Below are 21,761 nucleotides of genomic sequence, written 5' to 3'. Positions count from 1 at the left end.
TTTTTTACGACGTTATCGCTAACAGCCTCTTTCGTGTCTCCTGCAGGTCCATGTTAATCTGCTTCTTATGGAAGCGCGAATGCAAGCCGAACTCTTATACGCTCTGAGAGCCATCACTCGCTACATGACATGAAGTGCTTCTTTTTTTTGTTGTTAGTTTTTTGTTTTTGTTTATTATATTCTAGTTTTTATTACGTCATTGTTGGGATATTTCAAGAGAACATTTTTGGGGGGTGAGGAGCTGGATGGTAGATCAGAACAAAGAGTCAAATTTTTTATCCCCCCCCCCCCCCCCAAGACTGCAGTGCCAAAAGTGACCAGAACTAGGCAGCATCAGGCTTTAAAAAAAAAAAAAGAAAGCACTGACAGCGTGTTCAGGATTTTTTTCAGTATTCCAGCAACATCCCCGTCATTCATTTTCTTATTATTTTCTTTTTTTTTTCTTTCTACATATCTCGTTTTGATTTCAATCATCACCGTTTTGGGGCCCGTACTTGTGTGACTGAACTACACAGCGTGTGTACATGAAGATAATGATGCTGCTCCGCCTTGTATTCAGTGGGGGCGGGGGTCATATTGACCCCTCCTCTCACCCCCCCCCCCAAAAAAAAAATAATGTTCCCCCATCCCAAATGTCTGCGTAAGCTAATTCAAGGAGTGTGTGCAAACTCATGGAACACTGAGCCCTATTTGAGTTGTGTGTGCAAAAAAAAAAAAATATTATTTTTTTTTTTTTCCATGTCAAAAAAAAAAAAAAAGGCGAGGCACATTGAAGGAGACTTCTTGCTTCTGCTGTAGCGCTGTTATTTTTGACATAACTGTTTATCAATGATGACATCATTATTATTCTTTGTTAAAGGGGCTTTTTGAGAAAGAATGAAAGAAAGAGGTTCTCCAGGATGGCGGTCTGTCTGGCAGGGATTGGTCTGGCGACACATGCGCACACAGACACACACACACACACACACACACACACACTGCTAGCTGTCTTCCACGTTATCCCGACCGCCTGGTCCACCCCTTTTTGGAAGGCTGTGAATTTTACCAGTAAAATAAATACCTCTTCTATCTCCATTAAAATGATCTCGCTGTGAAAAAAATTAAAAATAAAAAGCATGTACAGTGGTAGCTTGACTAACTCAAGTCAAAGTACCACTGTATCTCCAAATCGTTTTTGTGGACATGCATGCTTTTTTTTTTTTGTCAGAGGGCGACTGTTTAAGAAGTGCTCTTTGGTGAGCAGACTTATTTTTTTTCTTCTCCCTGGGCAGCCACGTTCCCGTTTGCTAAGGGGACGACGCCAGCCCGCCATCAGGCTGATTTGCGCTCGATCGGATCGCAAACGGTGGTAGCTGTGCTTATTGAAGCCCAACTAGTGCAAAAAAAAAAAAAAAAAAAAAAAAAACTGCTTTTGTTTTATTGAAAGTTTTGTTGACCAAAAAGCAGTTAAGTATTGCGTTGTTGTTCTTATGAGGGCGGATTAAGACAAGTGATGGCGTGGAGGTTTCGACAGAAAGAATGGTACCATTGGAAGTGAGTCGGAAGAAAGTGAAAGAGCTTTTTGTTTTTCAAAACTTCTGACTGACGTCAGTTACTGACACTTTTTGTTTTATAGAAAATCTATGAAAAAATGATGGACAAAAAAAATAAACTTATGATATTGAATTGTTGTGTATTCTTTGTAGCATTGTCTCGTCCTAAACTTGGTTACATTGAGTCATCCGTCTTGGCAGGACGGCCAACTTAACACTGATCGAGCGCACAACACTGCCTTTGGTAGTGCAGTGGTTCACGTAGCGACAGCTCAATTGCAATTCTTCTTTTGAACTAGAGCTTGTCCTGCTTGCCTTTGTTACACAAGGAAATTGGAAAAACAAAAAGAAATTATGAAAGGCTGCTAAATTCAATTTGTGGGCCTATTTGAGTGTTATAACATCATCACCAGCACAAATCACCAACCCCCCCCCCCCAAACTGCTTTCACATCTCATTTAGGATTTAAAAAAAAAAAAAAAAAAAAAATCTCGATCAGCCGGCTAATATTTTATATCACTAGTAATGTTTTGATGAGATGTAAAGGTTGTTTTTCTTTAATCTTGATACATGAAGTGCTGTTCCTGACTTGTGTTGATGTAACAACCATGTGACTTTGAAAATGCTGTACTTTAGGCGACTTGTAAGCACTGCCTGGCCCCCCCAAGTCTGTGTAACATGAAACATGATAATAATAAAGGCTTTGAGGCGACAACATTCCTTGCTTCCTCCTGTGCTTTTTATTTGTTTACATGTCAATAAAACATTTGCTTACCAATGGAAAATGAGGTGACTCATCAATTTCCATTAAATTTACGACACACACGCTCACAAAACCAAACCCAAAGTTTGTTATTTAGATGTGCAAAATGTTGTAAAGATATGTGAGGATGGACTTTAAAGTGCTTTAAAAAAAAAACAGTCCCGTGATTGTGGGCTTTAAAAGACAGGAGCACAACAAACAAACATTCACATTTGTCATTTAAGTACAGTACGTATAGATGTTAGATAGATGATATACAGGATATTATTCACATTTCACTGACCAGGAATGATAAAGTTTTTGGGCAACAGGGAAGAACTCCAACTCCCACGATGCCCTGTGGTAGTCCTCATTTTCCGTCCACTTGAGGGCCTTGTCTTCGTCTGAGGGGGGTTAGCGAAAGGATAGAAGTGAGTTTGTGTGAAATAATAGGGGCGAGATGTAGCTGCAGTGCTTCACAGGAGTACAGAAACATGATATTTGCAGACTCCCCCCACCCACCCACCCAAATAGGACGTGAGGATCTCCAGCAGCGATTCGCTGTCCTGGGCTTCCAGCAGCTTCTCGGGGCCGTCTCCGCCGCTCATGTTCCACAAGGCCTGACACAGCTGAGCGGACAGCTGCCAGTCACCCGCTCCCAAGTCTCTCAGGCAGTCCGTCAGCCTGACGCACACATAAAATGCTCACAATCATATTTAAAGCAGCACTAAGCAATAACTTTGACTTTTCGTAACTAATCTTGACACTACGATGGCTTGTAGTAAGGAAAAGAGCATCCCTGGCATTGCCATGGTGACAGCACATCACCTCCTTTAGTATTTCTGTAACGTTGACGGACCAGCCAGGACACCTGTAATCTACCGACTTATCTCTACCAAGCTGCCATGCCTACCTACCACCTACACCTAACTAAATCTACACACTTCCACCTTCATTCTACCTCTACCTATCTACCTACCTGCTTGTTTTCAGGTTGCTGTTGTTTAGTTATTATCTTCTGTGACAATCCTATGTTTTTTTTTGAGTGAGTCAATCAGTTCAACAGTTATTGATTGCTTTGGGCTGCGTCCATATTACAGAGGACTCGGCATGGGTTTCGTTGCATATTATAAGTTGTCGAACATGACAAATGTGCACGTGTACAACTAAGTTTGTTGGAAATAATTAAAATAAATGTATTGAAGTAAAAAGTTAAATACAACTGAAGTGGACTTTGGCAGTCGCGTACCACTAGAGGGAGCCATACCACGTGTTAAGAATCACTGCTCTCCAGTTTGAATTAAGTTGGCTCCCATTGGAGCGCACTTTAATGCTCACTTGGTTGTGGCCCCCTCTAGTGAGAGACTGGCTCTGTTGGGAGGGTCCAGCGCCAGGTTGGTGAGGACCCCGCAGGCCGAGAAGCACACATCCGGGTTCTTGGAGTCCAACAGCGTCACCACAAACCTGTGAACTGAGCAGGTGAGGTCTCAGCCATGTTTACAGCTTAAATAAGATACACCAGTGTGTGTGTGTGTACGTGTTGTACTTTTCATGTACTAGTCCTACCTTGACTGACAAGTTTAGCTTGTTGCATGACCATGCTTGTAACTTAAATCACTCTTCTATTAAATCAAGTTGTAAATAGCACTGTACAATATTGCGCACAAAATTATATCATAAAATAGAATGTAAGGAAATACCTTTTCCTTCATTGCTATGGTGTTTGTCACATTCACAAAAATTCTTCTGGACTGATGGTGGCCAGATGTCAGAATTTTGAACGAACGACCGCTCCTAAATTGGACCACTTGTAAGTCAAGGCAGCGCTGTATTTGTTTGCGAGTGGATCAAAAACCTTTGTTCTGCATTATAAAGTCCCGCACATCTTTGGACTGCGACAAGTTCCCGTAGACGCGGGTGGCCTCGAGCATGGCGGCCATGTTGGAGCTGAGCACCAACTTCAGCATCACTTGAGTGACGAAAAGGTGACAAGTAATGATGACTTTTGCACTAATCTTGATGATTTCTTTTAACTGTTGTTCTTCTTACACCGGGCAATGGCCAGCTGGCTGCGTTCGAGCACGGCGCTTTCTTTGTGGTAGAAGGTCAGGTTGTTAATGGCGGCCGCCACATTCACCGTCAGCTCCTCGCAAACCTCCACGGACCTCAGCTCTGCGACACACACACACACACGCACACACACACGCAAGAACCCATAAGATTTACTGTATGGTGCAAATGCATAATTACATTTTTTTTTTTTTTTTTTTTTTTTACAATACACTGCCTTCCAGTGATACACAGTTGTGGTGTAAGTACCTGGCTTGAACTGGGATATGTGGAACATTTCGGAACTTCTACCACTCAATACCAACACACAATTTTCAGTCATCATTTTTGCAGCATTTAAGCGACTGTTATTGTTGTTAGGTAAGCATCAACAAACTTTTTTTTTTTCCTCGCTAGAAAATGTTTCAGGCGGTCAGCTACAGCACCGCTGTCCTCCTGTTTCAATTGGAGTGAGAGAAGCTAGCTGTTGTGTCATGTGCATGTATTAATATTAAAGAACTGGCTGGCTGACCATTAACATAACTGCTATTAGGATGCACGCGCACACACACACGCACGCACGCATAATAGTGTGAGGTGCCGCCACAGAACATCCTGATCTCAAGAGTTATGTTCAGAATTTTTTATTTTCTTTTAAATAGAAAGAAAAACAAGAGTGCTAAATCAAAACCTTCAGTTCCCAGCATCAGGGAAGTGGTTGGCAGCCTTTTGAATGTTTTTTTTTTTTTTTTTGGAAACAGCTGTTTCCTGCTGTGATGACTATTTTTTTTTTAATGGTAGCCACTTTTCCACAAGACAAAACTGCAGCATGAGATTCGTAACAGTAGATATTACACATTGATCCACTTTTGTCTTTTATGCACAATATGAAATAACATTGCATAGCACCATGCAATCACATAGTTGCGATAACGTGGCAAAAACCAGGCGTCCCTGAACGCATCATTTGGAGCGAAACTTACTAACAATGGAGGAGATTGAGGGTTTCCTTCTCAGGAGTAAAAAGACAACATTCATCCAAAGGCAGCAGCAAAGTGGAGCCTGTAGTGTATATTTTTGTAACTCTCAGAGCAACGGCAGAGCAACATGCTATGCTAATGTGTTTATTTTAGTCATTTCTAGCGTCCTCAAATGTTACAATGACCAATCTGCTTGGTAAATGAGGGCTCAAAACTGTGGCTGTTGATACAGACAAGAGTGTCAGCTGTTCCGAAACCCAGGCGGTGCGTCATCTCCGTCCCAGCTCTCGATACTACCTCAGGATCCTCACCCAGTGTCTCCATCAGCAGCTGGACGCAGGTGGCGTTGCCGGCCAGCGCCGCGCCCACGTCCTCGCGGATGCACACGTTGGCCAGCACCCGGACCAGCTTCACCAGCACGTCCTCGGCCTCCCGGGCGCTCGCCGGAGGCGGCGAGTCCTCCTCTCTCGGCTGGTAGTCGTCGTAGAGCCGCAGCAGGGTGCCGGCGGACGGCTCGCAGCGGAAGAGCCGGTGGCGCGCCTCGTCGCTCTCGGCCGTCAGGTTGCCCAGCGTGAAGAGGAGACGCACGACGAGGTCCTGCGGGAGAAAGGTCATGCATTGCGGGCAGAAATATTACAAACAGTTTGATGCCGTGCACCACTGCAAACCAAAATAAATAGCCAACCATTTACAAGTCATTCACACTCACACTCGTGGCCAATTTAGTGAACCTAAAATGCATATTTTTGGGAATGTGGACGGAAGCTGGTCTGTCTTCATCACCGAGAAAGCAAAACTTCGCGGCCACGCGGGACCTGCGCACCGTGCCAGCCCTCCATCCTTTACTTTATCATTCTCTCACTTATCCTTCATGCAGTTTTCCATTATCCATATTTCCATTTGTCATAATCCCTCGTTGATTCTCGGATGTTATTCGCATCTTAGATAATACATTCTTCCCACAGAAAGCACCCAGCCAAACAGCCTTTCCATATTTTATGTAGCCCATTTAAGAAATCAGACTGAACTAATTTTCCTCGTTCTTATTCAAATTGGGTGAGGCTCCGAGTCATCTTACATAAAATTGACGATTGACGCTACACAGGTGAACTTCATTTGACCTTGCCGTTCTCCAACAAGGAGCTGAGCAGCAAAATGTACAACGGGTGTTTCATCCGTCAATCGATCCATACAGTTCCGAAGAGTTCTACAGTTCTTCTACGCCTTTCTGTGAGTCTTCCAGTCTCTTTTACAACCCGCCGATGACACTCTTGAGCTCACCGGCCACTTCCCTCGGACATCATCTTGTGTGAAGCGTCACAGTTGCGAGGTCTTGTTGATCAATTGTTAGGCGTCGTCTTGGTGTCATGATGTCAAAATGTGAACACGATGAAGAGGACTTTTGTAAGTGTGCGGAAAAGCGCCACTGTCGACCTCCTTTGCCGCGCCCAGGTGTCAGCGGGCGTCCAGAATGTTCTCACACTTCCCGAAGGAGGCGACTTGTTAACGGCGTGTGCCGGCGCCGCTCGGTCGGCCACATGCGTCGTAAACGTGCTATGACAAAGGTATAAGGACAGGACGGACTGTCCTCACAGGAGTGTGTGCGTGCGTGTGTGCGAGGGTGTAAACGTTAACACCCTATCAGTCACATCTGAGTGCTTACTCATTTGCTCTATTCTTATTTCTACTCCCTTCTTGGTCGTGTCCCGGCTGGTCTCGACTGAAACTCACCTTTGCCTGATTCGGTTTTCCACTCAGTGTTTTTTGGCTGAGTCATCTGATCTCGTCTGTTGATTATGAGATGTCGTTGCGCACGTAACAGAGTGGACACACACACACACGCGCGCACACACAGATGTAATGTCCTGTAATTGTGCTTGGGACTCGCCATGCATTAACAAGCTGATGTGAAAGTAAACAGGAAGCTAATTTGTTGAAGCTAAAACCTCCGAGGACTCCCGCTGACTCACCTGTTTTTGGTGGTGTTTGCTCAGGAGTTCTAAAAATAGTTGGTAGCAGTCAGGGGTCTGCGCCAGAGCGAGGCGGCACTCCGCGTACGAGGAGAGTTTACTGAAGAGGAGAGAAAACGGCAAACGCATTTTAGACTTAAATGTAGGCCCCATTTGTCGCCAAGCCTCTTTTGAAAGCACGTTACCTGTAGATTCGAGAAACATTGGTGCACACGTCTTGGTCCTGGCGATGGCACCGCAGAACCGCGCAGAGTTCCGAGATCACGGAGCGGGAGACAAAGAGGGGACGGGCCTCGGGGTGGTCGGCCAGATTTCTCAGGGCGGCGGTCATCTGAAGACGTCGATGCGGGGAAGACGGTCGCGAAGAAAAGTGCAGATTAAGGGTCCAGACAAACTACAACGCGACCCTGTCTCTGAAGTCATGAATTATTAAAACCATGATCCAATTAGCTGCTTTATATTTCAAGCATTTATGTGCGCCATTAAGTTTTATACGTCACCAACACGCATTCATTCATTTTGGATATCGCTTATCCTCATTCGGGATTGTGGCAGTTTACCTCCGAGGGTGCCCTTAAGCAAGGCAGCAAACCCTCAACTCCCCTTAAGAGTGCGCGTCCAAAACCGATCATGAAAAATGTTGATTACCTATGTGACTTTGTCCAATTACTTTTGAGCACCTAGAAATGAAGGCCCTCTTTGTAAAATGGTTGTAATTCCTCAATGGTAAACACTACATTCTTGTAAAACCTCTTAAAGTGAAGATTATAAGGTCTACACTTCGATCACATCTTAATATATATATGTATATATCTATTTTGTTTGTTTGTTATTGTGCTATTGTATAAAGGCACAATCATAAAATAACTGTCATTGTCCAAATACAATGCAGTTGTTCTGAATGTATGGAAGAAGGATGGATGAAAGTTTCGGAACGACAGCCTGTTCCTGCCTCCTCATCTGTCAGTGTAATGCGTTGCGGCACATATCAAATGAGATCAAACTCAAGATTTTTTTGCTGGGGCCAACATCTGTGGTCCGCATTCATCATTTTATTTTTTTTTTTAGGTGTTGGTAGATCGCAAGCGGGGTATATTTTGGATTGAAATGGCCTGTGCGGAGAACATTATGATCTATTAGTAGAACGTATTAGTATTAGTAGAACGAGAAACGATAATTCAATTGAAAATGACGCTGGTTAATATAATCACAGCATTGCCCAGTGTTCCGTGAAACATAGAAAGGGATGACATCGAAGCAATCTGCTCGCGTGCTTGTGTGCTAATATTTTCAACTTGCGCTGATCTTGAAGAAAAAAAAAATACAATAATAGCAAAATTAGCATTTCATTTTAGCGCTGTGGAATGACGTGATCGTATGTACCTGGACGAGGATGTGTCCGGCAATTGTGACGTGAGCGTCGTCCACCCTGCAGAGTTTCCGGATGAAATCGTGAGCCGCGCTCATGCAGTTCTTGTCCAGCAGGAGGCGGACGACGGCGGCGTTCCCTGAGAGAAATTTGAGCGTGCCGGCGCAGTAAAACAGCGCTTCGCCGCACACGGACGCATCCTCGCGCAGCAGCAGTCCGAGCAGCGAGTCTAGGCGGAAGAAAACCGTCCTCACTTGACATCCACGTGGTGCAGCTTTTTGATGTTTTGTGATCACCAAACAGTGTTCACCTAGGACTGAGTTGTTCTGGAAGAGGACATCATTGGCTTCACTGCGACTGATCTGGAAGATGAGCTTGCAGATGTTGAGCAGGTTGTTCCCGCTGACATGTAACTGAATTTCAAAAAAAAAAAAAGAAGAAAAACAAGAAGAAGAAGAAAAAAAAGTCACATTTTTGTTACCATCTAAAGACGTTGCTTGTGGAAGACTCACGGCGAGGCACAGCTCGGCGACACGCATGTGCAATGGCGGGGAGTTGTGGTCGATGAGTTGGAAGAGCGTTCGCAGTATGCTGGATCGCCTTTTGCTTCGGTGCGGGCCCAGCATGCCCGACGCTGCCAGGGCGTCGTAGAGTGCGACGCACAAGTCACACGGATTCTCCGGTGATCCCTCGCAGCTACCTGGAGGATTGTCGAAAAGACAAGTGATGAGAAGTTCCCCCCCACCCACACAAAAAAGGAAACAATGTGACAGATTCCGCTATAGTATGTTTGAGTAAACATTAACTACACTGTACGAATAACAATATCTGCAACTTTCACACGGTTTTGGAATGTGTCGGAGAGTCCATTCCACCAGAAGACGGGGTGACTGAGAGGGTCTGGTTCAAGTTTTTAAACATAGTTCATCCCAAAGGTGTTTGGGGTCGGGGTCAGGACTTTTGGGTTCTTCTGCACTAGAAACATCTAAGCATGGCTTTATGGACCTTTTGTGCAGGGAGTTTCCTAAACTGTTACCACAGTGATGGAATTATAGAATTGTCTGGCCTGTTTTATTGCCGCACTCCCCCCCCTCCCCCTCCTCGTTCGGAGAGGGGTCTACGTGGCGATGATCGAAGTGAGGCTGTTGCTTTTATCGCTACTCTTTCTTCTTCTTTGTATTATCCAGCATTCTGAATGTCCTGTGGCACCATGCTGCCTCTCACGGGTCAGTCTTGGTACGACAACAGCCATCTGGTTCGGGGGAGGAGACTCGCGATTGTCAGCGGAGATATCGTCACACATTATAAGACCACACGCATGCTGATTTTTTCCCTCGTTGTGTGGGGCCTCATTTTTAAAATTGGTTAAGATGTTAAAAATCGGTGTGCATGTCGCCCGCTTAAAGTCAATCAACCCAACGCGGGATTGATTGATTGAGATGTGTTTCAATTTTCGATGTATATGGTGTATCCATATATGGCTCCAGCCAGTACTTTTCCATTCATGTGCCTTGGCCCCCTTCAACCGTGCTCCCACGCACAATGGTCCCCTGCCAGTCCTGCATAAAGAATCTGACACTCACCAGATTGTCTGTCGCACTAAGCAAGAATCAGTAGCACACTTTACAGAAGGATCTCCTGACCCTGACCTTGCCTATTGTCTTTCCCTTGCTTGTCTGCCTATTCAGACCCCCGTGTCCCCTGCTTGGATAATGACCAGATGTTCCTCCTAAACGTCTGGGCCCACGTCCTTACACACGTCACAGTATGTTTTGTTATACTCCGCAAGTACTCCACCGATTGGCGCAACTGAGGTTAAATCCGCCCCGTCAATAAAACATTAGCCGTAAAATAACATCCTCCCTTTTCTAGGAAACTTCAGAGGGTAACTGGAGCGGCACAATCACACCGTTCCATTCTGGATGCAACGGAAAGAGAAAGGGTGGAGCCTGTTTCGTGTTTTTGAAGTAAAATAATATAAAAGTGTTCCCGGCATCGAAACTAGGGCTTGACACAAACCCGACACCTTGCTGCAATTTTGTACGCATGAACTCACGAGGCCTTGGGTAGAATAAATATTTAATAGTTCACTGAGAAAATGAGTTTTCCATTCCATTTGGAGAGTGTTGAAGTATTTCAAGTGCATTTAAATCCAAGGCTGTGGCAGACTGCAGCAGGTTAACCCAATTCTGCGTGACTAACATTATTTTGTTTTCCTTCGAGATGACTTTTTTCACCAATATAAGAAGCCTCATGTCTGCAATTCAGCAACATTTACCAATCGGACTAAATCTAATTGGGGAAAGTGGGACTGTGCATCATAAATCACACGTGTTAACTTCCTGGTCAACCCCAACAACGCATGTCATCGGATATGGCATCCATTGCGTTTCCTTATTATGTGCGTGTCTTCCCACCTGCAGCCGCAGCCTTTAGCCGCTGGAGGAGAGGAGCGATCGTATCCCACCGCGAGTCTGCGCTTGTGTTGTTCTTTCCACTCCCACACAAATCTGATGAGAGGGAGAGAGCACATTGGTGAAAATGAGGCCAGTCTGCCTGGTTCACAAGTTCAGAGTCCGAAAATATAACAGCAGGAAGTTTGATGGCACCATAGAAAGGTCACATCCACTGCGAGCCTCCCATACAGACTGTCTATTAATTTACAGTAGCTATTGTGGTTGTAATAAGCTTACCAAAATATCTGTTCTGACAGTGACAATCATATCGCATCATATTGATACCATGCATGCAATCAATCTGACTCATATGAAAATGTCCTCGCTTGTTGTGATACAGGAAGTTGTGGTTGTCTAACGCAAGTATCTCGTCGTTTTATCTCACGCCGAGAAGTTTGTCTTCAGCCACATTCCCCAAATCATAACTTAGTCACATCTTTTTTTTTCAGTGCTGGAGACATCATGTTTAGCATTTTGCTCTAAACCACAGGTGTCAAACTGGTGGCCCGAGGGCCAGATCCGGCCCGCCACGTCATTTTATGTGGCCCGTGAGTGTGTGCATCGACTTTGCGGTTTCTTGCTAAAACACCAAATTCCAAATTGGCTTCACTTTTAAAACTATTGAGATATTGCAAGCATTTTTTTGTTACCGACCCCACTTTTAAAATAAAGTTGATTCATACTGTTGTTGAACAGTTTTTACTGGCTTTTGATTTCAAAAGTAATTATCCATTCATTTGTGTATATGTAATAATATGAGACAATCATACATTCCTGCGGGTTTGCAGCCATAACGGCCGTGACGTGCCTCGTGACAAAAATGAGTTTGACACCCCTGGCCTAAAGTATGTAAGGGGTAACTGATTAAACACACCATTGGTGCTGACAATAACGGGCTTAATGATTCCATCTGAACAAACCTGTTCTCGGTCCTGCCCTGCACTCCGAGCTTCCGAGTCCGGAATCAACACTGGACTGCGATAGTCTGCTGCTTGCACACAAAGAGGTTGGTTATACACACACATTTTCATGTGTTAGACATTGGGGCATTCAAAAACACAGAAAAAGCTGAACCTCATGGATACAAAAAAAAAAAAGATACGTCTAATATAATTGTCTTTTTTGCCACTTGGTGTCCCTGTTGCACCAGAAGTACGACACCCAACGTACACTCGTCTTAGTTGGGTCTTGATGCAATTACATGTGTTTTTCTCAGCCTGACCTTGTGTGTGTGTGTGTGTGTGTCTGTGTGTGTGTGAATGTTTGATGTCGACACGGTTGCTGTCGCCTGCACGCATCCCAGACCGCAAACTCCAACAGACAGGAAATAAGAAGTGGACTCTGCTAGGGGCTGTTTGTGCTTTGTCATGCCTATGGGCTGTCTGCAGTTTTTGCAGGAAGTAGTATAACGAACTACACCTTATCCTATCCTATATAACATGACACACAAGACCAGGAGATAGATATATATATATATATACACACACACACACACACACACACACACCTCCACAGATATGATTCAAAATTGCATTTCTGTATGTGGATGTCATTGAAGTGCAACATGTACGGGACCTGTTAAGAGTAAATGGTCCGTGATAGGATTACAGGTCCCGCCAGCGGGCCTCTTTGTGCGATACGGACATTCTCAGAGACATGACCTCATCCGTGTCTTGGGCCTGGCAACAGCTAGAGCTGCCAGGCTTGCCCAAATGGGCATTCAAATCTAATAAGAGAGCCATTTGGAGCCATAAAGTGACGTCTTGTTGGATGTTTTCTGTCTGTGTCTGTTAGCGGTCATTAGTGCTGTGCTCTGAGCGCTGATAACAAAAACCTCCAGAATTTGATTTGGTCATTTCGGGAGTTATTTCTCCCAGTCAATCATCTATCTGCCCCTTTCTTATAGCGCTTATCCTGTTCAGGGTCACCGCGTGGGATGGAGTTTATCCTAGTTGACATGCCACGTTGCGGAAAGATGGGACTGCAGACTCTCTCACTAAGGGAAGTGGAACGCAGACCGAGTTTCAATTTTTGTGGTGCAAAGTTGAGCAACACCCATCGGGAATTGTAATAAAACAATCTGTATAAATTATATTTATCTGTATTCGGTGGGTATAGATAGGGATGGGTGAGTACCGATACCAATTATGTGTCAATGTGTTAATTGAAATTGTATTTATCAAAAGTACAAGTGGTATCGCTACTCAGTATAGGTGTCTGTGAGTACTTCAGAGTAAATACTCCTCCTACTCTCCAGCAGTCATTAAACGGGGACTGACACAACTGACGCCAACATAAAAAAATGGCAACATGAAAAAAATAGAACAGGATTCAGCATGGTTTGCATGTCCTCCCACATTCCAGAAACATGCACGTTAAGTCAATTGAAGACGAAAGTGTCCGTAAGTGCGAACGTGAATGGTTGTTTGTCCATATGTGCTGCGCGATTGGCTTTGTGACCAGTCCAGGGTGTACTCCGCCTTTTGCCAAAAGTCAGCTGGGATAAGCTCCAGCTCGATGGGGACAAGCACGACAGAAAATGGATGGATAGATTCAAATGATTTCTCTTTTGGGCGGCACAGTAGTCTTGAGTGGTGGGCAAATGTTTCCTCATAACAAGAAGGTTCTAGGTTTGAACCTGTATTGTTGAGTCAGGCTTTTTCTATGTTGTACTTGCTCGTGTAGTTTTTCTCCTGCTATTGTATGTACGTATGTTATGGACTTAGCAGGATATCGAAACTGGATGGGATGCAACCAAGTTATTAAAGATCGCTGCGTTCTTTTGGCCTGTGTCGCAGGCGGCGTTCTGAGATTTTATGTCAAATGTGTTTTATTGTTAGTACCCTCACCTGGCAACAAATCAATACGTGAATGGATTTGAACAGCAGAGTTATGTCCCATCGTCCTGACACAGCTGATGAGGTTGGTGGTGGAAAAATCAAACCTTCTAGTAAGAGCTGCCGGTAAATCTCGGGTTCATTATGGGATGTCACGTTGATGGAACCGAAGCAGCGGCAGGGAGTGAGAAAGGTAAAGGTGGGAAATACCTTTCACTCTGACTTCGACGTGGTGCAGTTACGTGAGGCACGCCGGAGAGCTCCTTGTGGTCTCCGGAAACAAAAGCTTGGGCCGGCGGCAGCTTTTTCGCCGGGCCCGGATGTAATCTTTCTTGTGATGCTACACACAGAAAAGCTGTTGTGGTGAGCAACAAAGTAGAAACCAGTTCTTTGTCCAGACGCAGAGAATGTAAATTGGGGTCAAAGTTGTTCCTCACCATCTGCGTGTGCCGCCAAAGGAGGCAACTTGGTGAGAGATGTCGCCTTGAGGAGCCGCGCCCGTGTTCGCACCAGCGACCTCTTGGCGTCCAGCGGGTCAGTGGGCGGTTTGGGAGACGACTTGGAAACGTCATCGTTTCCGGGAACTGCAATCTTTGTCTTCTGGCGTGGAAGCAACAGACATTTATACTGCCAGTGGCAATGTCAGCTTTTGTTTTTAGCCAAGGTAGCCGAAGTTGAAATTGATTTTTGCATCATACTTTTCAGGCCTCTACAGTCTTCTACTTAACAGATTTATTTATTATTATTTTTTTTTTTTTTAACGGTAAGACCTCCCGGTGGTTTATATTCCTGCCAGCGGATATTTTGTATGTACAGTTGAGTGAGGCGTGGTTTCAACGCATTCAGCGGACACACCCTCAACGGCACGATTTGTATATGATTTTGAAGTCTCATTTGTTATACTTGCCGTGCTTTTTTTTTTTTTTTTTTAATCATTCAAATTTGGCCGGGTTGTTAACAACACTCTTCTATGTGGTGGCATATGACGTATTTATTTTCACTTTACAGGGACTTTAAAGGTTCAGGTAAGATGGCCAGAAGTCAGGTTAAGACCAGTTTTAGTTTTATGTTATAGACCATTCATGAGGGTTCTTGCATGTTAGTCATTACAAATATGATTAATTAAAACATGATAAAACGACAAATAGAACCTTTTTTTTTGTATGGTTTAAATTGAGATTTTTCCAAGCTTCGCCAATTTAAGGAGGGCTCACTTTGACTCAAAACAGCAGAACAGCGAGACGTTCATGGAAGACGGTCAGAAGTCAAAGCAGGAAGCGTATTGATTTGAAGTTACAGGCCGTTAATTGATTATCACTCGTCCTTTTCAGCAAATTGGCATTTTTCAACAGAGTCTGAAACTTTCTGGGAAGATGACTAGAAGTCAGAGCAAGAAAAGAACCCTATTGATTTTCATGGTATCAAATGTAAGGTGCTTGAGACACCTGTTGCATTATTCAAGTCAATGTTCCTCAATGGTGAGGTGAGAGGTTACTCACATGTTCCAGCGGAGACAGACGAGTCCCTGAACTCGGCCGGGAGTCCCCGACATCAAAATTCTGTGCGTGCAGACTGAAAAGTTTCAAAACAAATGTGTAAAAGTGGCTCAAAAGGTGGATTTTCCAGAAATGGAGGAGGATGACAAACCTGAAGGTCGAGGAAGGTCTGCTGCTGTGGTCTGCACGGACTGAGTTTCTTGCAAAAAGCTGCCTGTGTGCATCTCTGGGGGTGTAAGGTCTCTGGGTGGACTGAGCTCGCAGGATCCTCCTTGCGTCACCCACAATCTCTGCACTCGTTTTCAACGAGGGGTGCCTCCTCGGCAAAAAAGGCCCACAAAGCTCGTATTTCCTCTCCGTGGAGCCCATTTATGCAGCAACTCAGTTATGTCTTCATTATTAGGATTTCGGATTATATTTACGTTTCTATTATGGTTAGATGAAGGGAGACTGGTTTGATTGACGTTCGCATGGACGACACCGAGCCAACGAGCTGCGTCTCCATGGCGACCGCATGACACTGTGGTAGCGAGCACAACAAACGCGGAGAATAAACTCACATTCGACGGAAAAGCGGGGCCATTGTGTGGTTTTATCACAGAATATAAACACAATGTCAGAAGAACATTAAGATCCTACTGTCCATGCCGGGGAAACGCAAAACATGTCGTTCGCGTTAAGTCCTAAAATAAATAAAAAGTCGTCTTCCAGTAACCAAAAAACTATGCACGACTGCAAAAATATGACGTTTTTAAAATTCCGTTGAATAAATAAAAAATGTATATACCTACAATGTCATTTGGACAATTTTGAAGCGAATCTAATGGCTGTTAGAAATACAGTATTCCTCTCTACCCTCAGCTTCAACGTCTCTGACATCATCATTAGTCGACGGTAGGCTACTACGCCATCACACGCGACCAGGACTATTTGTGTCATAATTTTACAGTGAAATAATTACAATTAGTAGATTTCCCCTTTTGTGAACGATAGAAAAGAGACAAGACAGAAACAACAGCTGTAAGTATCCATCTTTATATTAATGCTCAATTTTGGTAGGTATTTAATTAATATTGTTTATGCTAACGGGACCGCGTCATACTAAAAGCTGTTTATGATACATTACCTTATTTAACTACATGAGATTGGCATGCGCCTTTAATTAATTTGGGGAATCTGAATGTATTGTAGAAAAAAATGAAATAAAATAAAAAGACTGCAAATATTTGTTTTAGAATTTTACTCTTAAACATTTATCATGTATAGGTTACCAAACACAATCTTGTCATGATAGATAGTACAATATTTCTCATCTACATGAAATGCGTAAGGATTATTTTGATTTCTTTTGCATAACAGTATGCCCAAATGTTTCTAAAATTTATGGCAAAAAGTAAACGGCGACAGATGTGAATTGACAAAAAACGTTGTGATATTAAGATGAGGACTATTGCGGATCAGTCAATGTTTTGTTACCACACCATCATTCGTATGAACAGTTTGTGATTGTATAAATGACAAAAAAACTACACGTACTGAAATAATCTCTCTCTTATGTTGCATGTTTGTTTTAAAAAAAAATTCAAAACTACCCTTTAAAAAACAACTAATAGAAACAAAATGACAAAGAACATGACATGGTTATAAAAGCAGAAGGCTGTGTTCAAACAGTTTTATTGAGGATCAAAAATAAAAGCGACAAAAAGACAATAAGTATACCATAAAGTTCTCCAGTCCTGCTAATATACAAAAGTCTAAAATTAAATACTAAAAAGCTGTTGAGGTTACATTTCATCTTACGAAAATGTAGTCGCCTATTTAATATCCAGTTGTGCACCATTTTGTGTCGGCAAAAAGTATGACACAAAACAACAACAACAAGTGGACACAAAATGGCCGCATACTTACGCCGCGTTCATTTTTTTTTTCTGGTTAAGGTCCATCGAGGTCCTTGATGCAGGCTCCAACGCAACATGAAGCCCAATTGTCCCTAATCCTCATGTGGTGTGCCTCAAGGATTGAAGTCAAATATAATTGGAACTGCATTGCATCCACGCCAAAATCCATACGTTTATTCAAGCTTCGCTATGCGTCTCTTTTACTCTTCTGGATGTGCTGACCACTTTTAAAAACTGCCAGTCATCTACTCATGAGCCTCTTTTTTTTCTCCCTCTACATACTGAATTATACATGCGAACTATCTTGTCAGATTTAAATAGCAGGACACGCTTTAGTCTCTTGGATACAGTGAAAGCAATTGGACGCGAGTGCATGCCCTGCACGGCCAATCACAGAGTGTCACCGTGCAGACTAGCAGCCAATTGGAAGGCAGAGGGAGATGCTCCCCGCCATTGTCAGTAAGACAGACCAATACTAGACTTGTCAGCTATGTGTGATGACAAAAGTGGTGCTTGCAATGAAGCGCGGCCCACGTCACTGTTAGCCGCTAACACTGCTAACGTCACGGAGGAAGCTGATTTGTCTCCTTGGCAACCGGTCAGACGCTCAGATGGAGAGGCTTCACTGTGTCGGAACACCTCAGGATTGCTTCCTCTCTACTTAGAATACACTCCAACTGTAAAAACATGCAATATTTATTTTATTTTATTTACAGTTTTTAAAAGGTTTTAGTTTTATTAATGTCAAGTTATTAACTTCATTACTGCCAGTCGTTTTCAAAGCAGAGTTCCCCATATTGCCAGTCATTACAGAGCATTTTGACTGAACTTACACAGGTTATGTAATACTGTGGACAATATAAGCACCAAACCTATCAAAGGAAAGAGTAGACTCTCTTCTTTCACCAGAAAAAGTTTGTTTCTAGCTTTTTCCCATTCTTTCGTACAAGCAATCAGCAGTACAACATGGGATGAATTCACCAAAAACACTGGTTTAAGACCAACAAGTGGTGAAAATGAGATTTTTGTGAAAAGAAAAATGATACACCTTGGACTGGTTCCCAGTCAGCGGCAGGGCACATATAGACCAACATAGACAAACAATCATTCACACTCACATTCACACCAAATGGCAACTTCAAAGTCTTTAATGAACCTAAAGTAAATATTTTTTGAATGTGGTAGGAAGCTGGAGTACCCTTAGAAAACCCATGCCGGCACTGAAAGAACATGCATACTCCACACAGGAAGGCCTTAGACCAGATTTCGAACCCCCAACTTCAGAACTGTGTGGAGAATGTGTTAACCATACACACACACACACACACACACACACACACACACACACACACGTTCTAGCAAAGAAAACAGGATAGCACAGCCACATGTTTTACAGTCTGTGAACATAAACACACAGATGTACACATGCTAAAACACCCTAAAGACACACGCAACACAGATGAGATGGACTCTCTTCACGATATGATGAGATGGCTCTCTGGTTTAGTGTGCAGAAATAGGAGGGAAAAAAAGGAAGCGCAGCAAGTTTGAAGAACAACAACCGACTTGGTTGGAGGAGCTTGTGGGGGAAAAGCGGAAAAAAAAAACTTTGTCTGGAACAAAAAAATAAGTACATAAACATAACGGCAGTCACAAAAAAAATAGCCGCTCAGAATGTAAACAAAAATAACAAATAGGGTATGCAAGTAAAAACTAGCATGTTACTCTAAAGAGGCAGCCTTGTATTGACACACCTGCATACGAATTAAGAGCTAATGCTAACAGCTTGGTGTAACATGGCATACGTTAGTGAAAGTTTTACGTGAATTTTTTTGTCTCGTGTTTGCATTAATAGGTAAAGCTAACAGTCTGATGCCACGCTGGATATGTGGGTGGAAACCGATACGGCCGGGGGAAAAAAGTCGGCTAAGTCAATTTAAAAAATAGGTCGACGCTACATTTCTGCGTCGAAGCTCCGCCGGAACTTTGTTTGCGCAGCCGGAACCAAAGTTTTGTGCGGACATTAATTGCAGACGGATGTAATGGTGGGCCACTGATAGACTTTGCCAAAAATGACAGCGGGGTGTTTGTAAGTGTTTTTTTTAAGACACTGTTAGATGTGTAATGTACCTATAACATGATTTACGAGTGATTTAAATGGTAGTTAGTGTTTTGTATTATCTAAAATGCTAATCGTGATTGCTAGCCATTTAACACATGTACAGTAATAATAATAATAATAGTGCGGGGGTGGGGGGGATTATTATTCAACTAATAATCAATAGGACAATTCGATAATGATAATAATGATAATGACAGCCTTAGAAACTGGTCATGTTAAGCTAAAAAGGCAGGAGTTACATTCGGCTAATGCTAACAATATGATGTCTGTTGTCGTACTAGAGCGGCTCCAACTAGCGGAGACAAATTCCTTGTGTGTTTTTTGGACATACTTGGCAAATAAAGATTATTCTGATTCTGATGTCAAATAGGGTATGCAGGTGACGTTAAACTAAAACCGTGGGCATTATTGTTATGTCCTAGGATTTCTCTTTGTGTTAGCATTTACCACTAATGCCAACAGCCCGATGCCAACGAGGATACGCAAGTGAAACTGGGGGCTCTCTGAACCTTTATACCCCCTTTCCTTAACCTTTGTGGAAAGGTCAAGGCGAGATGAAAAGGTGCTTCCTTTCAAACATAGGAACATAGCAGTGTTTAAAATGTATTAGATTTCACTCTTCCTATGCGACTTCATCGTGCAACAGCTATTGCTGAAGTAAGTGTCTCACATGATACTCTCGCACATCTGTGCGTAGTCAGTAAACTTTGTCGGTAGACTGTTGCTTTAAATATTGCTGCTGTAAAGGATTATTGGTATCATATCTCCTTTTGCAAGGGTCGGTCAGGAGTAATCTATATTCTCCATGTACTTAAGCGTCATCTCGCTCGGATTGGAAATGACAGTTGTAAGCAAAACCAGAATGTGAAGAGGTCCCTGCTCATGTTAAACTAAAACCGGCCATTTTTTACCTCTTGTGTTAGCATCAGCAGCTAATGCTAACAGTGTGTTGTCACATGAGATATGTAAGTAAAAACTTGAAACTAAAGAGATGGCCACTTGTGTTTAGTCTTGGGAATCCACTGTGCATTAGCAGTCGTAGCTAATAGTCAGTCAACACCTCTTCGTTGCTCTAGGCTCATTCTTTGTGACACACTAGCTTGTTCTTTGTCTCCCTGGCTGGCTAACACGCCATCTACACTATTTGACTTAAATGCCAGAGAAGAACGCACTAAAGGTGACGAATGGGAGTAATGAAAGTGTGTATGCGCTCTGCCTGCTGGTTTTAATGGTGAGCGGGGGCTGTAATTCACTCCACGCTCGCACGGCAACAGTGATTGCACGCAGGCCGCCTACAGCACTACTCTGGAATCACTCTTTGTGTGCGTCCTGAGAAGTTATATTGATGTGTGGTGCACTGTGACCTTGACCCTGTGTGCATGTGGGCTTAATAGTCACTGTCACTGGCAGCTGGGGGGTGGGAGCTGAAAACATAAAGTTAGAATTACAACAAAGCTACTATAGTGCGCGTGATAGAAGTCTAAATAAATGTCTTCATAACGCGGCCGGGGGCATTTATTATATATTATATGTTATTTCAACTGCTGTAGATAATGTCAAATGATGCAACCCCAATTGTGGTTAATTGCTAAAGGAAATGGATGGGTGGATTTGTTTAAAACGTAACAAATAATACCATATAATCGTAACACATCATAAACAGTGGTAGACACAACATAAGAAGCTTATATGCAGTTTTGCAGTGGCACGTTTAATAACGGTGATTTAAGTAACTGAGAAAAGGTCAATTACGATTAACTTATGTATTATGTTCCAATGTTGTTTTTTTATGCGTTATGAAAACTTCAACACACACAGGCAGCACATCTCATGGTTATTTTAAAACATGTCATTCTGGCACCTTCTGACACGCCACTTCCTGGCTCATCCCAGCATTTCTCACTTCCCCTTCACACTCTGTATTTCTGTCATTTCATCGCACCTCACCTCTGCCACTTTTCACACCAATACTGCGCATCGCATCCTCACACGTCTCTCCTCATGATGGATGCGATGCTCCGAGCACGGGAAACATGCTTCTGTAGAGCAATTGGTGTCACTTTGTCTGGCACGCGTGTGAATGTTGCGCTGCACGCGCTCTGTGAGCAATCGGCACCCTCCACTGTGCTCTGTTACATTGAGCCATTACACTGATGACATCATCCCACTGCAGCACTCTAGCATGCGCGTGCACGACTCACACAGCACAAAGACACCACGGACTCAGTTGTCAGGCTTCAGGATATTGACAGATAACTTGTTGGATGGATGGGTAGATAGACAAACTGTTAGATAGCTACTGTAGTTACA

At 43.3% G+C, this 21,761-nt stretch overlaps 2 protein-coding genes across 6 annotated transcripts in view; one reads left to right on the top strand and one right to left on the bottom strand.

Annotated features, from left to right (window-relative positions):
* Positions 1-2,249, top strand: part of sesn1 (sestrin 1) — a 52,459-nt gene extending 50,210 nt beyond the window's left edge. For both annotated transcript variants that reach the window (XM_061704038.1, XM_061704039.1), the window contains one exon: positions 47-2,249. In XM_061704038.1, coding sequence (XP_061560022.1) covers positions 47-133 — 87 coding nt within the window. In that variant the 3' untranslated portion in view covers positions 134-2,249. The remainder of the gene's footprint in view (positions 1-46) is intronic.
* On the bottom strand, positions 2,250-16,350 carry armc2 (armadillo repeat containing 2). 4 transcript variants are annotated; one of them, XM_061704034.1, is made up of 17 exons: positions 15,583-16,350; positions 15,435-15,507; positions 14,373-14,535; positions 14,146-14,290; positions 12,019-12,086; positions 11,060-11,152; positions 9,155-9,342; positions 8,953-9,055; positions 8,657-8,871; positions 7,459-7,604; positions 7,274-7,373; positions 5,615-5,900; positions 4,324-4,446; positions 4,130-4,243; positions 3,613-3,745; positions 2,801-2,958; positions 2,250-2,678 (listed from the first exon to the last, which is right to left on the bottom strand). In XM_061704034.1, the coding sequence occupies exons 1-17, from the start codon at positions 15,798-15,800 to the stop codon at positions 2,560-2,562; spliced, it is 2,445 nt and encodes an 814-aa protein (XP_061560018.1). In that variant the 5' UTR covers positions 15,801-16,350; the 3' UTR covers positions 2,250-2,559. The 4 variants fall into 4 exon arrangements, with proteins under 4 accessions (XP_061560018.1, XP_061560020.1, XP_061560016.1 ...); XM_061704036.1 differs by having other exon boundaries at positions 14,146-14,275; XM_061704032.1 differs by having other exon boundaries at positions 8,657-9,055; positions 15,583-16,114; positions 16,219-16,350.
* Positions 16,351-21,761: the final 5,411 nt, after the last annotated feature.

The sequence above is a fragment of the Phycodurus eques genome, chromosome 18 (assembly GCF_024500275.1).
Source record: "Phycodurus eques isolate BA_2022a chromosome 18, UOR_Pequ_1.1, whole genome shotgun sequence".
NCBI classification, from domain to species: domain Eukaryota; kingdom Metazoa; phylum Chordata; class Actinopteri; order Syngnathiformes; family Syngnathidae; genus Phycodurus; species Phycodurus eques.
This window is presented reverse-complemented; position numbering and strand designations above follow the sequence as displayed.